The 21,364-nt window shown below is 41.6% G+C and overlaps 1 protein-coding gene across 2 annotated transcripts in view; it reads left to right on the plus strand.

Annotated features, from left to right (window-relative positions):
• The first annotated feature begins 1,507 nt into the window (after nucleotides 1-1,507).
• Nucleotides 1,508-21,364, plus strand: part of POT1 (protection of telomeres 1) — a 68,594-nt gene continuing 48,737 nt past the window's right edge. The window contains exons 1-4 of one of the 2 annotated variants that reach the window (XM_035127247.2): nucleotides 1,508-1,788; nucleotides 9,012-9,084; nucleotides 10,256-10,347; nucleotides 18,820-18,924. In XM_035127247.2, coding sequence (XP_034983138.2) covers nucleotides 1,666-1,788; nucleotides 9,012-9,084; nucleotides 10,256-10,347; nucleotides 18,820-18,924 — 393 coding nt within the window. In that variant the 5' untranslated portion in view covers nucleotides 1,508-1,665. Of the gene's footprint in view, nucleotides 1,789-9,011; nucleotides 9,085-10,255; nucleotides 10,348-18,819; nucleotides 18,925-20,048; nucleotides 20,053-21,364 lie in introns of those variants that run through there. The other variant, XM_035127249.2, reaches the window with a different exon arrangement.

Raw genomic sequence — 21,364 nt, forward strand, 5'->3', positions numbered from 1 at the left:
CAGGACCAGTGGTCAGGGATGATGGGAATTGTAGTCCAAAACATCTGGAGGGCCGAAGGTTGGGGATGCCTGATCTAATCCAACCCTCTGCAACGCAGAAATATGCAACTGGAGGTTCAGAATTTGAGGACTATCTGGGCATTATTGTTAACCATGAGCTTGAAATTCTGGAGTACATCCAGGAACAGCCAAAAACACAACCCAACATTCTATTCTATTACTAGATCAACTTAATTATGCATGTTTACACAAACCGAATACATTATCAAAATTACAGAGAGTAGGGAAATTATGTTATTCAACAGCCCAGCCATAAACATGCTTATGCAGAAGGAACTTCAACTGTGTTCAGCAGAACTTGCGTCTGAGTAAACATTATAAGAATTTGGATGCAAGTTAATCAAATTTCATTCTACCCCTTTCATTAGATTGAACGATAATTGCAATGGTTTAAATACTCTTCTTAACAGCAAGCCCCAAACTAGATTAGTAATTCTTGACTAACTGCAGATGGATGGGGAAAGAAAGAGCTATTTAATGGGTGAGACTGAACATCATTAAGTGGTGTGTGTTGGGATTAAATAATAATAATGATTCCAATTTCATAAATGCATTGATAAGATGTGAACTGGCTGTAACTATTCAGGAAAGAATTTTTGGGGTTGTGGCCGATAGCCTTATTTTGTATTTTTATGCTGTGAACCTGCCTAAGATCTTCAGACAAAGGCAGTAAACAAATTTAATAAATAGCAATATGAAAACTTCAAATTTATGTGGACTCTTTGCTCTATCTTGCAACAGAATTATTATTGTTATTATTAATTTCCAAGTTGCTTACAGATTAAAAAACAAGAACCACTAAAAACAGAAAAAACTAAAAATACAGGTTTTCATTTCATTTTTAATTTGTATACTGCCTTTCTATATAACTATACCCAAGGTGTTTTTCAGCAACAACAAAATATACAGCAAAGAACACACGCCTTATAACAATCTGATCCAATACAGAAATTCATAATAAAACATAATATTCAACAATCTATTAGAATAGCACAACATGGACAGTTCAACGCTGACAGAATTAAAACTATATACTGTACATCTATAAGTAGAGAAATAAATATTCCTGTCTTTGTGCACCCATTTCCCAATACAATCCTATGTGTTTCTACTCAGGGGAAGCAAGTTCCACTGATTTCAGTAAGAATGTCGTTTGCGCATTTCAACCAGTTGCTTCCCTTACTTGGGTCTCCAGCTAAATAACTACATTTCCCATGGTCCCTCACCGCTGGGCCTGCGAGTTAGGGATCATGGGAGTTGTAGTCCAACGTTGGCGGCACTGAAACCTCCCTCCGACAACAGGACCAACCGTTTTTCCGCCCTCCCAAAGCCTCAGAAACTCCGCTCGCGTTGCCCGGCGCTGCGGAGCTTCGGTTTAGCACAGTGCGCGTGCGTCTGGTCCGTTGGTAACGTCTGGGCTCCGCGAACCATAGAGAAGAACGAAGCCGCTGCGCACGCGCGGCTGGCCACCCGCGGAGCGCTTAAAACGCTCCTCAGCCCCCGGGCCCGGTTTGCCATGTAAATAAGGCTGCTTAACGGGCGAAGGGGTCGCCTTCCTACGAGGCCTGACTGGCCTTCAAAATCTGGGTTTGAAGCGGGAGCGCCATGCCTCTTGAACAGATAAGGGGGTCCTTCAGGGTGTTTGAAAACTCTCTGCGGGGAAGCCTCCAAAAAGTTGGTTTCGAGCATTTGCAGGTGGGCTGTGACTGCGCCAGCAAGTATGTCCAGGTAAACTATTATTATTATTATTTCCAAATATATTTTATTTCATTTCTACAGATACCACATAGAATTCCAATAAGCGTGTGTGTTTGTGTATGCATGCATATGTATATAAATGCATATATGTGTGTGTATCTCTCGACATATCGACTTCAAGTAAACTTTTTTTTAAAAAAATCCAAATATATTTTATATATAACCATAACACAATAATAACCAGTTTTTTTTCTATTGCTCATAGTTCAAATACTGCTCACAGATTCTTCATACTATAGTATCTCTTTAAATAATGTTCAGGTACCCCCCAGAAAAAAGGACTGGTTATTAATTTGATTTATATCATAAGATCTCGGGGTTGTTCACAGGATAAAATGGGCTTCCTGTAGACATCTGTTTCACCACTGTGAGAACAGGATGCTAGACTAGATAGGCCTTCTGTCAGAGCCAGAAGTGTTGTTCTTACCGTAGGTTATTTATTTAATATTTATTTATTTCATAAAACTTATACACTGCTTTATTGGTAAAAAACAACAACCCTAAAAGCTGTTTACAAAAAAGATAAACAATGAAATTATCACTATTGTCACTTGTACAACTTGTATACAGTGTACAACTGTATACAACTTGTATACAACTTGTATACAGTGTATACTTGTATGCTTGTACAACTTGTATACAGTGAGATTACACAAGCACCCCCACTCTTAGTCTTAATTCCCCTCGTTTACTGACACACACACACCAAACCCGAAAGTCAGTTGCCCTGTTGTTATCTTTTCATTCAGCAGCCTAACAGCCCACGGAGAGAAGCTGTTCTTTACCCTGTTGGTGAGACTAATCATGCTTCTGTGTCTTCTGCCGGAGGGCAGGAGAGGGAAAAAGTGCCAGTCAGGGTGTGAATCATCCCTAAGAATTTTCCTCACTCTCCTGAGGCAACGGTCTTCCACGATGTCATCCAGCGGATTCACCCTCTATAGGCACTTCCTATCTGTTGATGTCAACCCAGCATACCACACCGTGATGCAGTATGAAAGGACACTTTCTATTATGGACCGGTAGAAGGAGATAATCAAATGTTGGTTGACTTTGTTCTTTCGCAATACTCTAAGGAAATGAAGTCTCCGCCGGGCTTTCTTAACCACCTGGGTTGTATTGATTTTCCAAGTAAGGTCTTCACTGAGATAAACTCCTAGGAATTTAAAGGAAGAGACTTTCTCCCCACAGCCCCGCCCCCGATGTACAGCAGGGCTAGTTCTCCTCTCTTCCTCCGAAAGTCCAACACTATCTCCTTTGTCTTGCTGATATTAAGGTGCAAGTTCTTCTCTAGGCACCATGTAGATATTTTTGGACCTCCCCTCTATATGCTGATTCGCCTCCACCTGTTATTAAACCCATTATGGTGGTGTCATCTGCAAACTTAATAATTGCAGTAGACGGGTCAGATGATACACAATCGTATGTATACAATGAATACAGGTAGGGACTTAGCACAGTCAATTGCTAGGTTAGTGCTGAGCAAGATCTAGTGACATTTCTCAGTGACAGTTGCTTCAAATTTTCTTTTATGCAATAGTTTTGCCTGCCTTCTTTCTGTAGCAACCAGCTTCTTATATATTTAAGTTCCATTAGGTGAACACTCCTGGGAGTTGCTCCACTGATCTTTCCTGCCCTATGGATGTGAAGGCTCCCATATACATTTAAACCACTCCTGATTTGTAGACGTTTTAAGCAGAAGCTTGTAGTTTAAAATTAAAATTTGTTAAAAATTGTAACAAGTTACAGTGATACCTCGGTTTTCGTGCGTCTCAGAAGCCAAACGATTTGGAACCCAAATGCCGAAAACCCGGAAGTAACTGCTTCCGTTTTCAAACACATCTTGGAAGTCGAACGGCTTCCGCTGTGTGTTTTTCTATTTGTTCCGTTGACTTTGCCGACCGCCCTTTGCTCCTCGGTTGTTGAATGTTTCGAAAGGCCAACGGTCTTTCCGAACAGATTAGATTTGACAACCAAGGTACGTACCACTGTACTTGTGAATATTTATTTTATTTATTAATTTTGTATACAGCTCCCTGTCTATTCTCACTTCCTTTTTGGAGACATGGCAGCCCTACTCTTAATAGTCAGATCCTGAACAAGCTTATTAGAAGTAAGTCTTAACTGAGTGTTGCTTTAATCAAAATATATCCTGTGCTTTGTCTTATCTATATAGTCATAGCATGCTCTCTCTTTTTAGCATTGCTTTTTTATTACTGGAACCATTAGTAAACTTGGAAGAAAAATATAGATGGCTTGGGAGCTTTTCATTTAAGACATAAACTTAAAAAAGTGTTGTGATAAATTTTTTCCAGTCTGGTGACTTAATGGAGTTCTTTTTTTCTTATAAAAGAATCAATGGAGTCTTCCAGATTTATGGGCATTTTTCAAAAAACTGGAGGGACTGCACCACAATCTAACTTTTCTTTTTTACTTCCTCAACATAAAATCAGCACAGTTTGCAGCAATAATTTTCAGCTGTCGAGTAGCTGTTTCAAAACAAGGAATACTCATTGTCTTGCACCATCTATGGCTACAAATGTGTTCTAAATTCAAGTGATTAGTGCTGGTGGTACATTAGGCCTCTTGTATAAACTTTACAGAGTAGAACACATGAGACCAGTCTTCTTCAACATGTTTGCTTTAATTTGATGATGATGATGAATTTAATTTTAAAGCCTTGCATCATTACTGGCACTTGGGGATATAAGCTGAGAATAGTACTGTTAAACTTTGTTTGCTGTGGAAAAAAGCTTTTCAGCGAAAGCATGCAATTCAGTCATCATTATTGTTTCTTTGCTACTTTTATCTGCATATACAGCATAAAGCCAAATATTGTATTTTCGCATCACAGCAAACTGAGGATTACAAAAGAAAAAATCAGTACAACCTTTTACTCTTTATGTAGGGTAAAATGGAGGTTAAAAAGACTCGTGAATTTTTGTGATGTCAGGTATTTTTAATTCACGCTCTTTTCTCCAGGAATACCTTTTTATCTTTAGTGCATGGAGATCACAGTAGTTATCTTCATACATTGGAGACATTCCTTGGATGCAGTGCTTCAGGAGAGGTATGGAGGGTGTAAGGAGGTCCAAGGCTCAATACCAGTTTTCTATTAATAAGCTGCAGATTGGGAGAAGAGCTTTTTGACAGTGGCCCTGGCAACATATCAGTGTTTCAGCTGCCACTTCCACCTTCCTGCAGTGAGGCATGGAGAATGGTTATAGGGTATACATTGTGTCTCCTGCTTGCGAATTCTACTTGGATTGAAAGCTACATCGTTGCAAAAAGGCTGCACTTTTTTTCTTCTTCCCTTTTTTACTGTGGCCGCACCTGCCAGCATGCGCGTCCCCCCCCCCCCCAGCAGGAGGACAAGAGTGAACCCTCTGGTCAAGAAACGTTAGTCACTTGCTGAGGGGGGCATATAAACAACAGTGTTCGAAATTAGCCAGGTGCATTTTGCACCTGGTTTTTGCCCACCTGCAACCAATTGTAGCTGCCTGTGCACCAGGATGGTGCCTGACATCTCCACTATCTGGAGGTGCATGCCTGGGGATCATTGGATCCTGACTGTTTTCACACACTCATACCCCGCCCTGTAGAGTTCTGTCAGATATATTTTATCTGCACTATCGGAATGAATTTCAGGAACCAAAATGCTTTTTCTGTCCAGCCTGAGCAGGAGTAGTCGCCATTAGGAAAAAGAGATCGGACTAGGACCTGGATCAAGTGACTTTTCTTCTTTAAGTCCTCAAAAGTTCTTAACTTAGCTCAAGGTTATCATCTGAACTAGCCAGATGTTTAACTGAGAATTAATCACAGTTGGTCCTTCATTTGAAAAATCAGACCTTGGAGCTGTCTTACCCCCAAATAGTAACTAGACATTTTGTTTTGGCAACTGTAACGTTGGTTTAAGGATCCATTATTAAAACATCTGCACTGACTGCCCATCTACTACTGAGCCAGGTTCAAAGTCTTTGTGTTAATTTACAAGGCCCTGTACAACTTAAGTCCAGGGTACCTTATGGGTCACCTAAACCCTTATATCTTAGCTTGTTTACTAAGAGCATCTGGAGGAGAGTTGTTGTTTATCCCCCAAGTTGTCGAGGCACATCTGACAACAACAAGAAACCCAGCCCAGTCCTGTGGAATGTATTGGTACAGGAATATAATCTGACTGATTTCTAAAATAGATATGGGGCGCCGAGGGCGAGAGGGGGGGGGAATGCTGTTTAAAGTTGTTAAAGATCACTGCCGCAGTTGGTTTGTGTATGAAAGGAGAGCATTTCCTCGTTGTTCTGGTGCTGGCGCAAAATATATGTTCAGTACTCCATTTGATTGTGATAGATAATTTCCTCCGAGGAAACTTGCCTCACGGTGAGGAGAGAATTTAATGCATCTGAAAGCTGCCTGAAGAAGCAAACAAACTAGGTGACTGTGAAAGGCTGGCACAAAGAACACGGTTAACAAGGAAACTAGCTCTTGTTAATTTGACAGAAGCAGTTATTGGGGCATCTGCTAATGTGCCAGGGATTGCTCTGGAGGACGCACATCTGCTTTCTACCTGGAAGCAGCTTTCAAATATATTATGATGATCACAGTGGTTGTACTGCATATTTACTGTTGTTCAAGTGTGATTGCCGTGTAATACATAGGCTCAGAACAGACAAATATATCCTTGGTGTACAAGCAGAGATGCCAGAGGAAAAAGGGAAGTTGCAATTCAGGCAGTTTAATACACAGGGCTGTTAACTACACCTGACTCCTTCAGCTGTGTGTAACATGTGCAACGTTCAAGAAATTCCACTGTTCTTGAGAGAGAGAGAGAGAGAATATGCCATGTGTGAAGCCAGGGGAGGAAAATTATTTCCGGATGTGGCCTACATTCTAAATTGGGTAGCTTGGACCATCCCCACAGTTACCTTGCTCTTTTGCAGTACTCCCAAGCAGTGTTGGAAACTCAGAGATATAAGCTAGGTGCCAAATGTGTTCTCGAAGCTACGAACAGGAGTTTGACCAAACTGCGGGAGGCAGTTCAAGACAGGAGTGCCTGGTCCATAGGGTCACGAAGAGTCGGACATGACTAAACAACTAAACAACAACAAATGGCTCCTTAAACCAGAGTTACAGTTGCCGAAACAGAATGCCTATTTACCCTTTGGGGGCCAGACTGACCGAAAGTCGTCGTTTCAGTACAACTTTTTGGTTCCTGAAATTCATTGTGCAGATAAAGTATCACAGATAGAATTACACAGGATGTGTTGCTAGTATGTGAAAACAGTCAAGACCCAAGGATCCCCAGGCATGCCCCTCCAAGATGGTGCAGATGTCAGGCGCCATCCTGGCACCCAGACATCTTTATTGGTCACAAGTGGCCGATAGCCAGGTGCAAAACATGCCTGGCGAATTTTGAACACTGCTCCCAAGTACAAAGTGAAAAAGATCTGCAGGGACAAATGTTTGCCCACTCTTCTGGGATGAAAGGTTGGGCATATCATGATCCGCAGAGAGCAGTGGAAAATTTGCCATGACAAGCTTAAAACTGTGGACCTTGGTTGGTCTATCCTGAGAAATCATAGAATCTTAGAGTTGTACAAAACATTTTTTTAAAGAATCATAGAATCATACCATTGCAAGGGACCCCAAGGGTCATCTGGTCCAACCCCCTGCAATGCAGGAATCTCAGCTAAGGCATCCATGACAATGGCCACCCAACCTCTGCTTAGAAGCTTCAAAGGAAGGAGACAACAAATGCAGAAGCTAGGTTTGGAGCCGAAATTTGTGGCGTTATGCTTATGTGATGCTCTGCTGAAGAAAGGGGAGGTGATTTTTTAATAAATTCCTGCTTCTCCTGCCCCCGAAAAGCTGCTCTGGATTGTTGGGACTAGGTTTTGCTAGTCGCTACAGTGTGAATCAGTGGGAATTGCTGGGCAAATGTTCCTCCCACAAATTGAAGGAGCCTTTCCATTCACAGATTGACTCTAGATCCAGCCCAGCGATTTTTAAAGATATTTTGTATAACAGTATTGAAACACGGCACAGGTTGACAAGCTATTATTTGGTTACATGAGAACTGTTCATGTAAATAAATAAACATTTACTGAATTAAAAACACCAGGCTCCTTAAAAGTTAAAGGCTGCCCAATGCATTGTGGCATAGGTTCAGATGGGCCATATTTTTTTCCTAAGCCAGGTGTGAAGAACCTGTGACCCTCCTGTGACCTAGTTTAGATCTGAACTACTCCTCCCATTGTCCTTGGCAGTTATTGGCTGGGGATGATGGAAACTGTAGTTCAGCAATCTCTGGAGGGCCACAGATTCCCCACCTCTGCTCAAGACTTGTTCAACCAAATGTGCTTAAAAAGTTCCTTCAGACATTCCCACAGGGATGTTGGAGCATGGGGCTGGCACAAGGGTTGAGAGTGGAGGCTGAACACCTGAAGAGGGTTTAAGTTTGTCATGTTTTATGCAGAGCACAAATGAATATGGGATGTAGTTGGAGGAGGAGTGGTCATCATGCAACTGGAAGCCTTGTTTTTGATGGTCAGCTGCAAACCATAAAAATGAATGTTGCCATTTATTTGGAAGTTATTGAGGACTCTCTTGAGAGGCACGGGACTCTCTGTTCTACCAACATTCTTTGGTCCAGAAAGTAAGGTAAAGGGACCCCTGACCATTAGGTCCAGTTGTGATCGACTCTGGGGTTGCGCGCTCGTCTCACATTATTGGCCGAGGGAGCCGGCGTATAGCTTCCAGGTCATGTGGCCAGCATGACAAAGCCGCTTCTGGCAAACCAGAGCAGCACATAGAAACGCCGTTTACCTTCCCACTGTAGCGTTCCTATTTATCTACTTGCATTTTGACATGCTTTCAGACTGCTAGGTTGTAGTGGACAGATATTAAGCAGTTGGTCCCACCATGCTTCCCCATCTGTAAAATGAGACTGATCATTGACTGCTCAGGATTGCAGTTAGGTTGTTAGATACAGATGAAGAAAGCAATTATAGATTTGTATATTTTATGAAGCACTTTGTTAATTGTTCTGCCACTTTAAACCTGATGCGACGCTGCTGTTGCAGAGATAATGTACATATCCGAAAGGTCTGGGTCAATTAATGAATATGATTGATATTGTTTATTGGAAATATTTTCGACTTGCTGATTAAACCACCAACACCACCCATTTCTCATTTCAGGGAACAGTTGCTGCTTCCTATCCATTAAGTAAAGTGGGAAACGGGACATCTTTCTTCAAGATTACACTTCAAGGTATTTTAACACAAAGTTCTCGGTTGTGCTAGTTGTGCACCACAAGCGAAAGTTGTGCGACTGTAATAAAGGGGATAATAACAGATATAGTGGAAGATCTAAAAATAAAAAAAATCCAGTGTCATATGCTTTTACAAATGGGAGAGATTATTTATTTGAGGAGGCATCTGGAATTCTGAACTCAAAGAAGTATTTTGCAAATTAAAATATTTATTTAACTTACTGTTCACTTTGTAAACAAAGTACCTCAAACCACCTTGCAACAGAAAAAGAATAACAAATACATTAAAACCAACATGAAACTAAGAGAGCAAAATCTGAAGCATTCATATTTTTTAAAAAGGAAGGCCTAAAACATCCCAACTCACTGAAGGAGACCATGGATTATCAAAAACTAAAGGCCTGCTGAAAAAAGAAATGTTTTTGCCTGGGCCTAAATAAGTAATGGTGGCTCCTCCCTTGGGAGAGCATTCCGTAACTGGGGAGTCATGACTGAGGAGGCTTGTTCTTTTGTCAATAACTCCCTTGCAGGGGGCACACAAAGAAGGGCCTTGAATGATAAGCTCTTGCTCTGGGTTGGTTCATAGGAGGAGAGGTTGTCCTGGAGTTACTGGGGTCCTGAGTTGTAGAAGGCTTTATAGGTCAAAACCAGCACCTTGAATCAAGCCAGGAAACGAATTGGTATCTTGCCATCTTGCCATCTCACTGCTAAATTCGGCACCTGCTGTAATTTCCAAACCATCTTCAAAGACAGCCCTACATATTATGCATTGCAGCAATCTATCCTAAAAGTTACCAGAGCATAGACAACAGAGGCTAGGCCTTCCTCTGCCCTTTTAAAAATTTTGCATTCCTTATCATACATCTTGTCTTTTGATGTCGGTCCTGGCCAGCAAGGTTATCTGGGCTTTCAACTACAACCTGCTGCTGTGTGCTTCATTGATTGCCTGGTAGACTAGACCTCATTCTGTGGTCCTTACTCTGGCCTTTCGGGAGCCACCTTATTTACAGAGATTTTTTCCCCTTAGTTTCATTGCTCACAGGCGTGAGTGTGTTTTAATGTCCCTGCCTCTCAGCATTTGCGATACCCTTGTGAAATCAGAGCTGCAAGGCTTTCCTTTAGTATATTTAGATAAATGTTATAGTGTCACTGTTCCTATGTGTCTTTCAGAGTCAGAAAACCCATGTTCTGAGACCGGTGCTATCAATACTTATATGTTTGGGAAGTTAGCAGAAGATTGTGCCAGCGTAGTACATCAAGGGGTAAATGCTTTTCTTTCTTTCATTCTTAGATGTTTGTTTCTTCTTGTGAACTGTTTTTCTACTGATCTTGTTGACCTAAGTGTGTTTACATGATCAATGCATGCGGCTGCCTTTTTGACCGAGTTAAGGTGCTGACCGGTGTTCAAATGAGTAGCCTCTGTGGCCCGAAATCCCTGGGTGCTATTCACCCACGTATTTCGTGTATTAAAGCTATATTTGTGTTGCTTTTTGTCACTGGAATCTGATATAGCACTGTTTGCTTGAACAGCACTATGGCATCACCTAATGGCAAAATAGAAACACCTCTTCAAAATAGTACTCTTGCCTTCCACCTCAGGTACAGGGAACCAGATGTTGTCGGATTCCAGCTTCCATCAGCCCCAGCCAACATGACCAGTGGTTGGGGAGGAGCACAAGTTTCCAACCCTTGCTTGTAGTTACTTACATACCCAACAGGTCACTGAGATCTGCTCTGCAGGGCAGTTTCTCCTTCAAGGCCCATAGATCTCAGAAGGCTGCTCCACAGTAAAGCATAGCAGGTCAATTTACAACATCCAAAAGTCGCCAGGCGCATTTTGCCTGACGTCTGCACCATTTGGAACTGCAGGCCTGGGAAATCGTTGGATCTTGACTGTTTTCACACACTAGCAACACAACCTGTAGCATTCTATCTGTGATATTCTAATGGCACAATCGGAATGAATTTCAGGAACCAAAAAGTTATTGAAAAACATGACTTTGGATCCGTCTGGCCCCCCAAGTGGCAACTAGAGATTCCATTTTGGCGACTGTAACTCTGGTTTAAGGAACCATTTGGCTCCCAGCTTATATATTTGAGGTTCTAACACTGGTTAGTGGGGCTGCCTGTTCCATGGAACAGCATTCCTGTTGAGATGCAGCAGATACCCATTATCTACACTTTCTGGAGCAACTGGGATTGCCTTTAAAACTGTTTTCCAGCTTTAACTGCCTGAATATCTATTTAGCCTCTCTTTCTGAAGTCCAGTATGAGCCATGGGTAGTCTTCAACTAAGTTCTTTTCAAAGTAGACCCATTGAAATTAATGTCCATGACTAAGTTAGGTCTATGAATTTCAGTAGGTCAACCCCAAGAAAACTTACTTACTTATTGAATTTATATACCACCCTATACCCAGAGGTCTCAGGGTGGTTCACAGAAAAGATCACAATATATAAAATCAAAATAAGAACAATAACCCAATAACAACCCCCCCCCCAAAAAAATAGAGCCACATTTCAAAAGGGTATTGGATAGCTGAACACCCCTTTTTTCCTAAATGCCCTTTATAAGTAAACATCTTAAGACTGTAGTTGTCTGCCCAGTTGAAACTTATGAGAATTACCAGTCATGTCTCTGTCTTTCTATTGAGTCCCCCCCCCCCCATTTGTAATGAGCAGCTTTGCTTGCGGACTTTTATCCCAGCACAGCAGAAGATGTGTAAAAGAAAAAGAGGCCCTGTGGTAATGGTGGTCTGCCTGCCAGTATTATAGTATAGATTGGGCGCTGAGAAATGATTTCAAGTTAACTCTTCTACCACTTCGTTTAAAGTGTCTGAAACTTAATTAGCGCTTTGAGCCCCTCTTGATAAAAGGAGTAGTAGTAAAACAAGGCCCAAAGCACCAATTAGGAGATCACAGAGATCAGTACTGAGGACCTGTACTGGAAACTTCCAGTACAGCCCTTGAGCTGGAAACTTCAGACAGAGTTGAACTAGCATCAGAGTATTCACGCCTCCCTTGTGTCTTGAGCCGTGGTTATGTGGACTTGTGTGTGTGGTTTTTAAGAAGCTTAGAGGGAAGATGATCTCAGTTCCTTTAAAAAAACCACAAAACTTAGTGATCTGGCCATTTTAGCAAGCCTGTTGAATTATCTTTCTTTTTTTAAAAAAGTAATTGATTTAAATAGTAAATTGCGATGCACAGAATTGGGGGTTCCGTAATGGGAGACCTAAACGGTAACATAGAAAGGGTATATGCATGTTATTGTTGCTCCTATGAATACCACTATTTTCCAAAATTTATATAGCACCATATGTGTGATGCTTGCATATTAGGCATATGTAGAAGATATACCCGTGTTATGAATTTCTGTACAGCGGTACCTCGGTTTATGAACACAATTGGTTCCGGAAGTCTGTTCATAAACTGAAGCGTTCATAAACTGAAGCGAACTTTCCCATTGAAAGTAATGGAAAGTGGATTAATCCGTTCCAGACGGGTCCGCGGAGTACTTAAACTGAAGCGTTCATAAACTGAAGCATGGGTGTAATTGGTTCCGGAAGTCTGTTCATAAACTGAAACGTTCATAAACTGAAGCGAACTTTCCCATTGAAAGTAATGGAAAATGAATTAATCCGTTCCAGATGGGTCTGCGGTGTTCATAAACCGAAAATTCATAAACCGAGGTGTTCATAAACCGAGGTTCCACTGTATTGGTAATGGGTGCATTTCATAACGTAGTGCTAAAAGCAAAAGCACCATTCTTTGTGAACTATACACTCAAGGTGCAGAGCCATCTTGGTGTCAAACTTACAAATTTTTTAGATTACATTCTGAACTACTTCATTCTGCACCAGTCTAAAATTTATCCCCATTAAATTGGGGGATTTAGTCTAGTCAGCTGTCCAACTCGGACTTGGCAACCAAGCTCCAAAATAACGTGTGCATGCAGTAACATCTCAAAATGCTGGAACAGGAATGAAATATCCAGGAGCATAGCTCTTTTGGTTTATAACTTACTTTACACCAACTTTAGAAATATACAGTGCAGTTCTGTATGTGGCTCTTCAGAACATACATTGAGTTCATTAGAGATTCCTCCATTCATTCTTTCAATTTCTATACTGCCCATCATCTATATTTCTATACTGTTTATGAACACAATTGGTTCCGGAAGTCTGTTCATAAACTGAAGCGTTCATAAACTGAAGCGAACTTTCCCATTGAAAGTAATGGAAAGTGGATTAATCCGTTCCAGACGGGTCCGCGGAGTACTTAAACTGAAGCGTTCATAAACTGAAGCATGGGTGTAATTGGTTCCGGAAGTCTGTTCATAAACTGAAACGTTCATAAACTGAAGCGAACTTTCCCATTGAAAGTAATGGAAAATGAATTAATCCGTTCCAGATGGGTCTGCGGTGTTCATAAACCGAAAATTCATAAACCGAGGTGTTCATAAACCGAGGTTCCACTGTATTGGTAATGGGTGCATTTCATAACGTAGTGCTAAAAGCAAAAGCACCATTCTTTGTGAACTATACACTCAAGGTGCAGAGCCATCTTGGTGTCAAACTTACAAATTTTTTAGATTACATTCTGAACTACTTCATTCTGCACCAGTCTAAAATTTATCCCCATTAAATTGGGGGATTTAGTCTAGTCAGCTGTCCAACTCGGACTTGGCAACCAAGCTCCAAAATAACGTGTGCATGCAGTAACATCTCAAAATGCTGGAACAGGAATGAAATATCCAGGAGCATAGCTCTTTTGGTTTATAACTTACTTTACACCAACTTTAGAAATATACAGTGCAGTTCTGTATGTGGCTCTTCAGAACATACATTGAGTTCATTAGAGATTCCTCCATTCATTCTTTCAATTTCTATACTGCCCATCATCCAAGGATCACAGGGTGGTTTATAATATAAAAACACAAAAATACAAACCATGGTAACAAGAAAAAACACAACCCCTCACCCAGTGTAAACGGCCAGATTGTTAAATTAGCCTAAGGCTCAACAAAAGACAGTTTAAAATTGCTTCTTTGAAATATCAAGCAGAGAAATTGTGCCTGAGTTAGGTGCCTTTTTGATAACTAAGGAAGATTGTCCACAAATGCTTAAGGTCCCCCCCCCATTTCTTAAAGAAGAGTAGAAGAGTTTGGATTTGATATCCCGTTTTATCACTACCCGAAGGAGTCTCAAAGCGGCTAACATTCTCCTTTCCCTTCCTCCCCCACAACAAACACTCTGTGAGGTGAGTGAGGCCGAGAGACTTCAAAGAGGTGTGACTAGCCCATGGTCACTCAGCAGATGCATGTGGAGGAGCAGAGAGGCGAACCCAGTTCACCAGATTACAAGTCTACCACTCTTAACCACTACACCACACTACACCACAAATGCAGGTTGTGGGTCATATGTAAGAAATTTTACCCAGGGATTTTTTTAGTTCTTTTGTTAACAGAGTTATTTCTCATTTTTTATTGAAAGGAAGATGGAACAGTGGCATAACTAACTCTCCTGCACCCCTCCCAAAATGTTGCTACGGAATATAATTCATTGCACCCTGGTAATTCCATTGCACATTAAGCTTTGTTTGAAGTTGTTCTAATCCTTTTTAAACAATTGAATCTGTCTGTATCACTTAAGTTAGCAGTCTCCCACCCACCCTGGAAAACATTAAAGTTTGGGGTATTCAGTCATTTAAAAGAATATCATCAGAGACTGCTGAAGTAGCAAAAAGAGCAATCATAGTGCCACAGTTTGCTAAAAACTGTCAGCTTTAATCAGAAAGCTCTTTTATTTATTGTAATCAAATAAACACACGGACAAAAGACATGCAGTAAAAGCTAACGGGAGTGTTGTTGGTACAAGATTGAATGCAAAAGATGAAGCGCTGAGGCTAAAATGCTTCTCAGGAAGAGCACATCCATCTGGAAGTACTTAGGGGGCACAGGCAAAATTGAGACGGTGCTTTAAAACTCAGACAATGCCAGAAATAACTACGGTAAAGGAGCCTTTAACTTGCATTGCAATTCCCTGTGCTCAGTTTCATTTTCTTAGGTTAGCTTAGTTTCCCTGCCTGTCAGTAGTGCAGTCTATCAACCTTCTCTTTTCCCCCTCCCTGCTTCCATGGGAGTTTGCCGGGTAATAAGCTGAGGGACGAGAGGCAACGTGGACAGCTCTCTTTTCCTCTTTCTTTCTCTTTAACCTGACTGCTAATGGTCCAGTAACTGCTGACATCTGCGATCTTAGATGGCAAGTGCTGCATGCTGGAAAATCCAGTACCTTTAACATCTTCAGTCCTGAAAGATACCCAGCTGCTCAAACAGAGCAAGCAGATGGATCTGGGCCAGCACTGAAGATGTTAAGATACGAGGCATTTGACTCTCAGAGAGAGAGAGACAGAGAGAGAGAGAGAGAGAGAGAGAGAGAGAGAGAGAGAGAGAGAGAGAGAGAGAGAGAGGATGTATGCGGTTATATCTAGCCCACCAGCTTGGCTTGACTTAACTGGAAACAGCACTGTTGCTGTAACTCCTTTGAGTCAATGGGAATAAACAAGGTGGTATGTTTGGACATAACAAGAAAGCAGAGAAACAGTATTTCAGTAGTTTGATGCCCTGCTGCATAATTGCTTTTCTACTAAAGAAGGCTGTGACCCTGAGAAAGCCACAGTTCACATACGGTTTTCGAAACGTAGCAAGGACCCAAAGCCTGTCCCATCCATAATTTTACCTGTGGAAGGCAAGCTGAAATGAATATAGCTGTGCAAAACTTGCAGGTGTACTATTCCAAAAGTTGCAGTTGGTGCTGGTGCAAGGTAATTTTCTGGGATATCCTGAGCTAAGAAACAGAGATCTTCAAGCAGTAATTAAAATTTTGGGCTTGCCTTTTGAAAGTTATGTCCGTGTTTCTTAGCACGAGGGATAAGTAACTTGGGAATACAATTACAGAATGTAAATGTATTCTATTTTATTCTCTACACATTTTCTGTTTAAGTTCGCAGGCTGGGAACCTGTGGCCCCACTGGCTGTTGCTGTTCTTTTCATCCCCACTCATGCTGCCTGGGGATGATTGGAGGTGGAGCCCAAGAACATTTGAAGGACCACAGATTCCTCTCCCTGATCTGCATAGTCAAAATCTATTTGAATGATGTGTTAATTTAACAGTTCTGCAGTTTGTTGTTCATTCCCCAGTATCATCAATATAAATGATATGTTACTACATTTGATTTTGATTATTCAGCACGTCAGTCTTTGAGGAGTGATAGATCGTTAACATTTGGCAAGAGGATGCTACCTGGGGCTGATTGCAGTTTGGTGTCCAAAAACATCTGGCAAGCTACAGGTTTCCACCCTTGCTTTATAATGGCTGGAGGTTTTTCTTCCCTGTTCTTGTTAAAAGTGAGCTTTAAATACCATGTGCTCCGCAATTAGTGTTAGAAATTCAGATATATAAGCTAGGTGCCAAATGGCTCCTTAAACCAAGGTTACAGTCGCCAAAACGGAATGCCTAGTTGCCATTTTGGTTCCTGAAATTCATTATGATTGTGCAGATAAAATGTAACTGATAGAATTCTGGAGGATGCAGTATTAGTGTGTCAAAACAGTCAAGATCCAATGATCCCAAGCACATACCTCCAGATGGTGGAGATTTCAGGTACCATCCTGGCACCCAGGCATCTTCACTTGGTCACAAGTGGCCAATAGGTGTAAAATGTGCCTGACTAATATGCAGTGTTGTTGTTTAAGCCCTCTGTGTTATAAGTAAATATTGAATTTTGGGTATACCGCCATCCCTCTGGAGTCGGAAAATCTAAGTAACTACTCTGTGGTAGTTTTTGTTTTGTCAATGGTGCCGCGGACTCCCTGGGTGAGTTTCACAAAGCCCCTGGGGTCCGGGGACCCCCAATCAGGGACCACTGCTCTATCATATTCCCCCATTTTTATTTTAAACTAAAAATCGGCAAATGGTACACAACCCTCCTGAGTCTCCCTTTGCCAGTTGGATGGATCGGATAGGGACCTCATAATGACAGAATCACATAATAGTGATTTGCTAACTATTCTTTCTGATTTGGGAGTGAAGTTTGACTATGTTGTACTGAAATGAATCAGATTTCAGTGTTGAACTGTACTTATATTGATTTTAATGCATATCCCTAACTTTATGTAGATTACACCCCCTTTTTGACATTAGCTTCAAAAAAACGTGCACAGAAAGAGTTTTTCCTTTGTCACTTTCCTGTAGAAATCAGAAAATGTGTGTATGTGTTTTACTTTTTCTGTTTGAATAATAACTTTCTACACTACTTATTCTGGCAAACCAGTACATAACCTCCACCCCCTATCTGGAACTATTTTATGCTAGTGTTATTCCATTATTGCTTCAGCTTAGATTTCAAATCACCAACATTTTTATTTCTTTTTATTTTTTAAAAAAACTACTTTAAAATGCTATAATGGAAAGTGCCATTACAAAAGTCAGTCTCCATAAAATGACATCCTTTGACGTTAACGTCAGCTTGGCTGTTGAGCAAATACCTTATTTGTATAGGAGGAAGCGGAGAGATTGCAGTAACTATTTTTCTTTCTGATTTATACCTCGCAAAGAGACCTTTTAGAATTGAGTTTTGCACTCATCTCAGAATTTTTATAACAAATATCTTCTATAAGTGACTTAGATTGTTCATCACCTTTCAAGCTATTTGAATCTTTCAGCTTGCTAATATTGTTTTGTTGGGAGAGTTGTCCCCCCCCCCCCCCAATCTTCACAGTACCGAAAAGGCCATTTTGCTCACTCTAGTAGTCAGAAATCAGAAACCAGGTTCTTTGGTGCATTTTTCAAAAAGTGCCATTTAAGTTCCATATGATCGATCCTCTTGATCAGGCATCCCCAAACTGTGGCCCTCCAGATGTTTTGGCCTACAACTCCCATGATCCCTAGCTAAGAGGACCAGTTGTCAGGGATGATGGGAATTGTAGTCCAAATCTGGAGGGCCGAAGTTTGGGGATGCCTGCTCTTGATTTATCAACTTCTTGTTTGTCACAGATAAAATATTTAAATACTCTTTTGTTATGTAAAAACTGGCAACATTCAGACCATGTTGCCCTAGTCTTATGAAAGATGAATTGTAAGTTTTCGTAATGCAACATCTAAGTTCACTGATGACCTGCAGATCATTGGAACACCTGTGTATGCTAAAATATATAATTAGAATAATAGAATTGCAGAGTTGGAAGGGACCGCAAGGGTCATTTAGTCCAACCCCCTGCAAATGCAGGAATCTCAAGGATTAATTATGAAATGATTAATACCATTTGATTTTTGACAATGGGTAATATCTAATGCTCAGGGTAGATTCATTAAAATCTATAGATATGCCCATTGATTTTAGTGGGTCTGCTCCGAATATGACTAACATTGACTATTTACCCATGCAATTTTTGTTTTAAACTATTTCGATGGAGATCACTTAAGGCCTTTGTTTTCCCCAAACACTATCCCAGCTAAAGTTAATGATACATTTCAGTGGAAATTTTAGATCTGTACATAAATATTTCATATTGAAACTTTGGTTGCATCACACCTTTACATGTTTCTTTCCTGAGCAGCAGGGATTTGCCATATTTTCTGAAGATCCAGGGAAATGTTTCATCAAATGATCTGATCATTAAGGACTCTGAAAATATGATAACTAATAGCAATAATGATGCATTTTTCTCTCTCTATAGGACTTGATGGTGGTAGCTGGATTCAGCATGGCTAAGTCCACCAGTGAAGCTGATGGGCATTGCTGTCGGCTAGAAGTCTCTGACGAAGCTGGGTCAACTATTTATGTATGTTTTTCAAGCTTTTCTTCTCTCCCTTCACTCCAAAACTATCTTAATAAGAGAGTCTGAGAGGCTGTTAATTACTGAAAAGCACATCAAGGTCTACTTTAAAAAGATAGAAGAACTTTACCATTCAGCATACTAACAACTGGGATTCAGAGGAAAACCCTTGGCTACAGCTGAGTGTCTAAGGGGGCTTTAGACTTGGTGCATTCGTGTATCAAACAGTAACCCACCAGAAAAATTAGAGTTGCAAAGGGAACACAAGGGTCATCTAGTACAACTCCCTGCAGTGCAGGAATATTTTGCACAATGTGGGGCTGGAACCCACAACCCTGAGATTAACAGTCTCATGCTTTACCGAATGAGCTATCTCTGGTGATAAAGAATCAGATGGCAGGAATCATAGAGTTCATGGCATGTGGAAAACTATTTTTGATACTGAACGGGGTTTCTAAGCAATCTGACACACTATGCGGGCCGCTGCTGCCCAAAGGGAAGAAAGTTAGCATTACTCAAATGCTTTAAAATGTGTGTAGCTCATACAGCTCTGTCTCTTAAGCAGTGTTTATAGGGTAGTTTTGGAAATCTGTAAAGTCCTTTTACTTCTCTTTCTCTACATAAAAATGTAAGGCTGCCATTGCTGGTTTGTCGAGCCACATCACAATCCTGGATTTGCATGATGTTGGGGCAGGGGAGCAAACACAGGGCAGGATTTAAGGTGGAGTTTTAAACAACAGCAAAAAGTTTGAGTAAAGCTCAAGAGGGACACAGAGGAGCTGGGGCAGGTAAGGGGGTGTGAGGGAGTGCAGTGAGGGAGCGGACCTGCAGAGATAGAGAGGCCGGAGTTGCTTTGTGGGGATGGCGGATTTGGGTGAGGTGTGAAGGGAGGGATGGGACTAGCAAGGAGGGTGGCGGCAGCAGGGAGCTTGGTAAGCAATGTGAGCAGGGGCAGAAGCATATATATTTACAGTGGTACCTCTAGTTACAAACTTAATTCGTTCTGGAGGTCCGTCCTTAACCTGAAACTGTTCTTAACTATAGGCCTGCTTTCGCTAATGGGGCCTCTTGCTGGCAGTGCGCTGCCGGCACACAATTTCCGTTCTCATCCTGGGGCAAAGTTATCAACTCGAGGTAACTCTTCCAGGTTGGCGGAGTTTGTAACCTGAAGCGTTTGTATCCATTGAGGCGTTTGTAACTCGAGGTACCACTGTATATCTGTATATCTGTCTGTCTGTCTGTCTGTCTGTCTGTCTGTCTGTCTGTCTGTCTGTCTGTCTGTCTGTCTATCACAGTGACTAATGAAGCAGAAATTTTACATTACTGTAACAAAATGTCTTGGGTTCCACCACCTTCATCAGTTGCTCTGATAAAAAATTAGGCAGTCGCAGTGCTTTAAGCAGCCAGCTCGGAAAGAGCCTCACTTTATATCTAAGCAAGGAAGACATGGAAACATTTTGCTATAAGAATTCAAAATTTCTGTTTTGTTACTCGCTGCAACAAATACATGGTTTTAGTGATTAGCTGCATCCTATCAGGATCCAAAACAAACTTGTCTGAAATACTGTTTGGTGCGTTCATATTTTTGTGTCTCTATATGTGTATATGTGGATGTATATGCACAGCATAGAGCCTCTCGGGCTTGCTGATCTGCACAACAGGGTGAGCTCCCATTGCTCTGTCCCCACTCCTGCCAACCTAGCAGTTTGAAAGTGCACTAGCGCAAGTAGATAAATAGGTACCACTGCGGCGGGAAGGTAAATGGTGTTTCCATGCACTCTGTCTTATGTCACGGTGTTCCGTTGGGCCAGAACTGGTTTGGTCATGCTGACCACATGACCCAGAAAGCTGTCTGTGGACAAACACCGGATCCCTCGGTCTGAAAGCGAGATGAGCGCCACAACCCCATAGTCACCTTTGACTGGACTTAACCGTCCAGGGGTCCTTTACCGTATATGCACACACCCCTGTGAGAGTATTGGATGTTCCTGTGGCAACCCTAACTATTATGACTTGGGCCTATCAATCCAGTTGTGCTGTATTGAATTGCCGTATTGGCCCAAATATAAGCCACACCCGAATACAAGCCGCACCTTTAAAATTGGAGGGGGGAAAGGAAAAAAAAGAAAAAACCACCCAAATATAAGCCTCTCCATTCCTCGCTGCTCCTGGCTGCATGCTGGGTGGTGATGGGGAGCCAGGCTGTGTTGCCGGCAGCTTTTCCCCTTCATCTCTGTCTCCCTTCCCAGCCTTGGGGGAGAGGACGGGGACTACGCATGGGGCGGGCGCTGCTTTGCCGCGCTCCTGGCGCTGTTTGCCCCACACTCCTGGCTGCATACCATAAGGTTGCGAATATAAGCTGCACTTTAACTTTTCACTTTAACTTTTGGGGGGAGATTGAGGCTTATATTCAAGCCAATATGGTAGTAGCAATCTATAGTGTTGC

Source organism: Zootoca vivipara, chromosome 10 (genome assembly GCF_963506605.1).
Source record: "Zootoca vivipara chromosome 10, rZooViv1.1, whole genome shotgun sequence".
Lineage (NCBI taxonomy): Eukaryota > Metazoa > Chordata > Lepidosauria > Squamata > Lacertidae > Zootoca > Zootoca vivipara.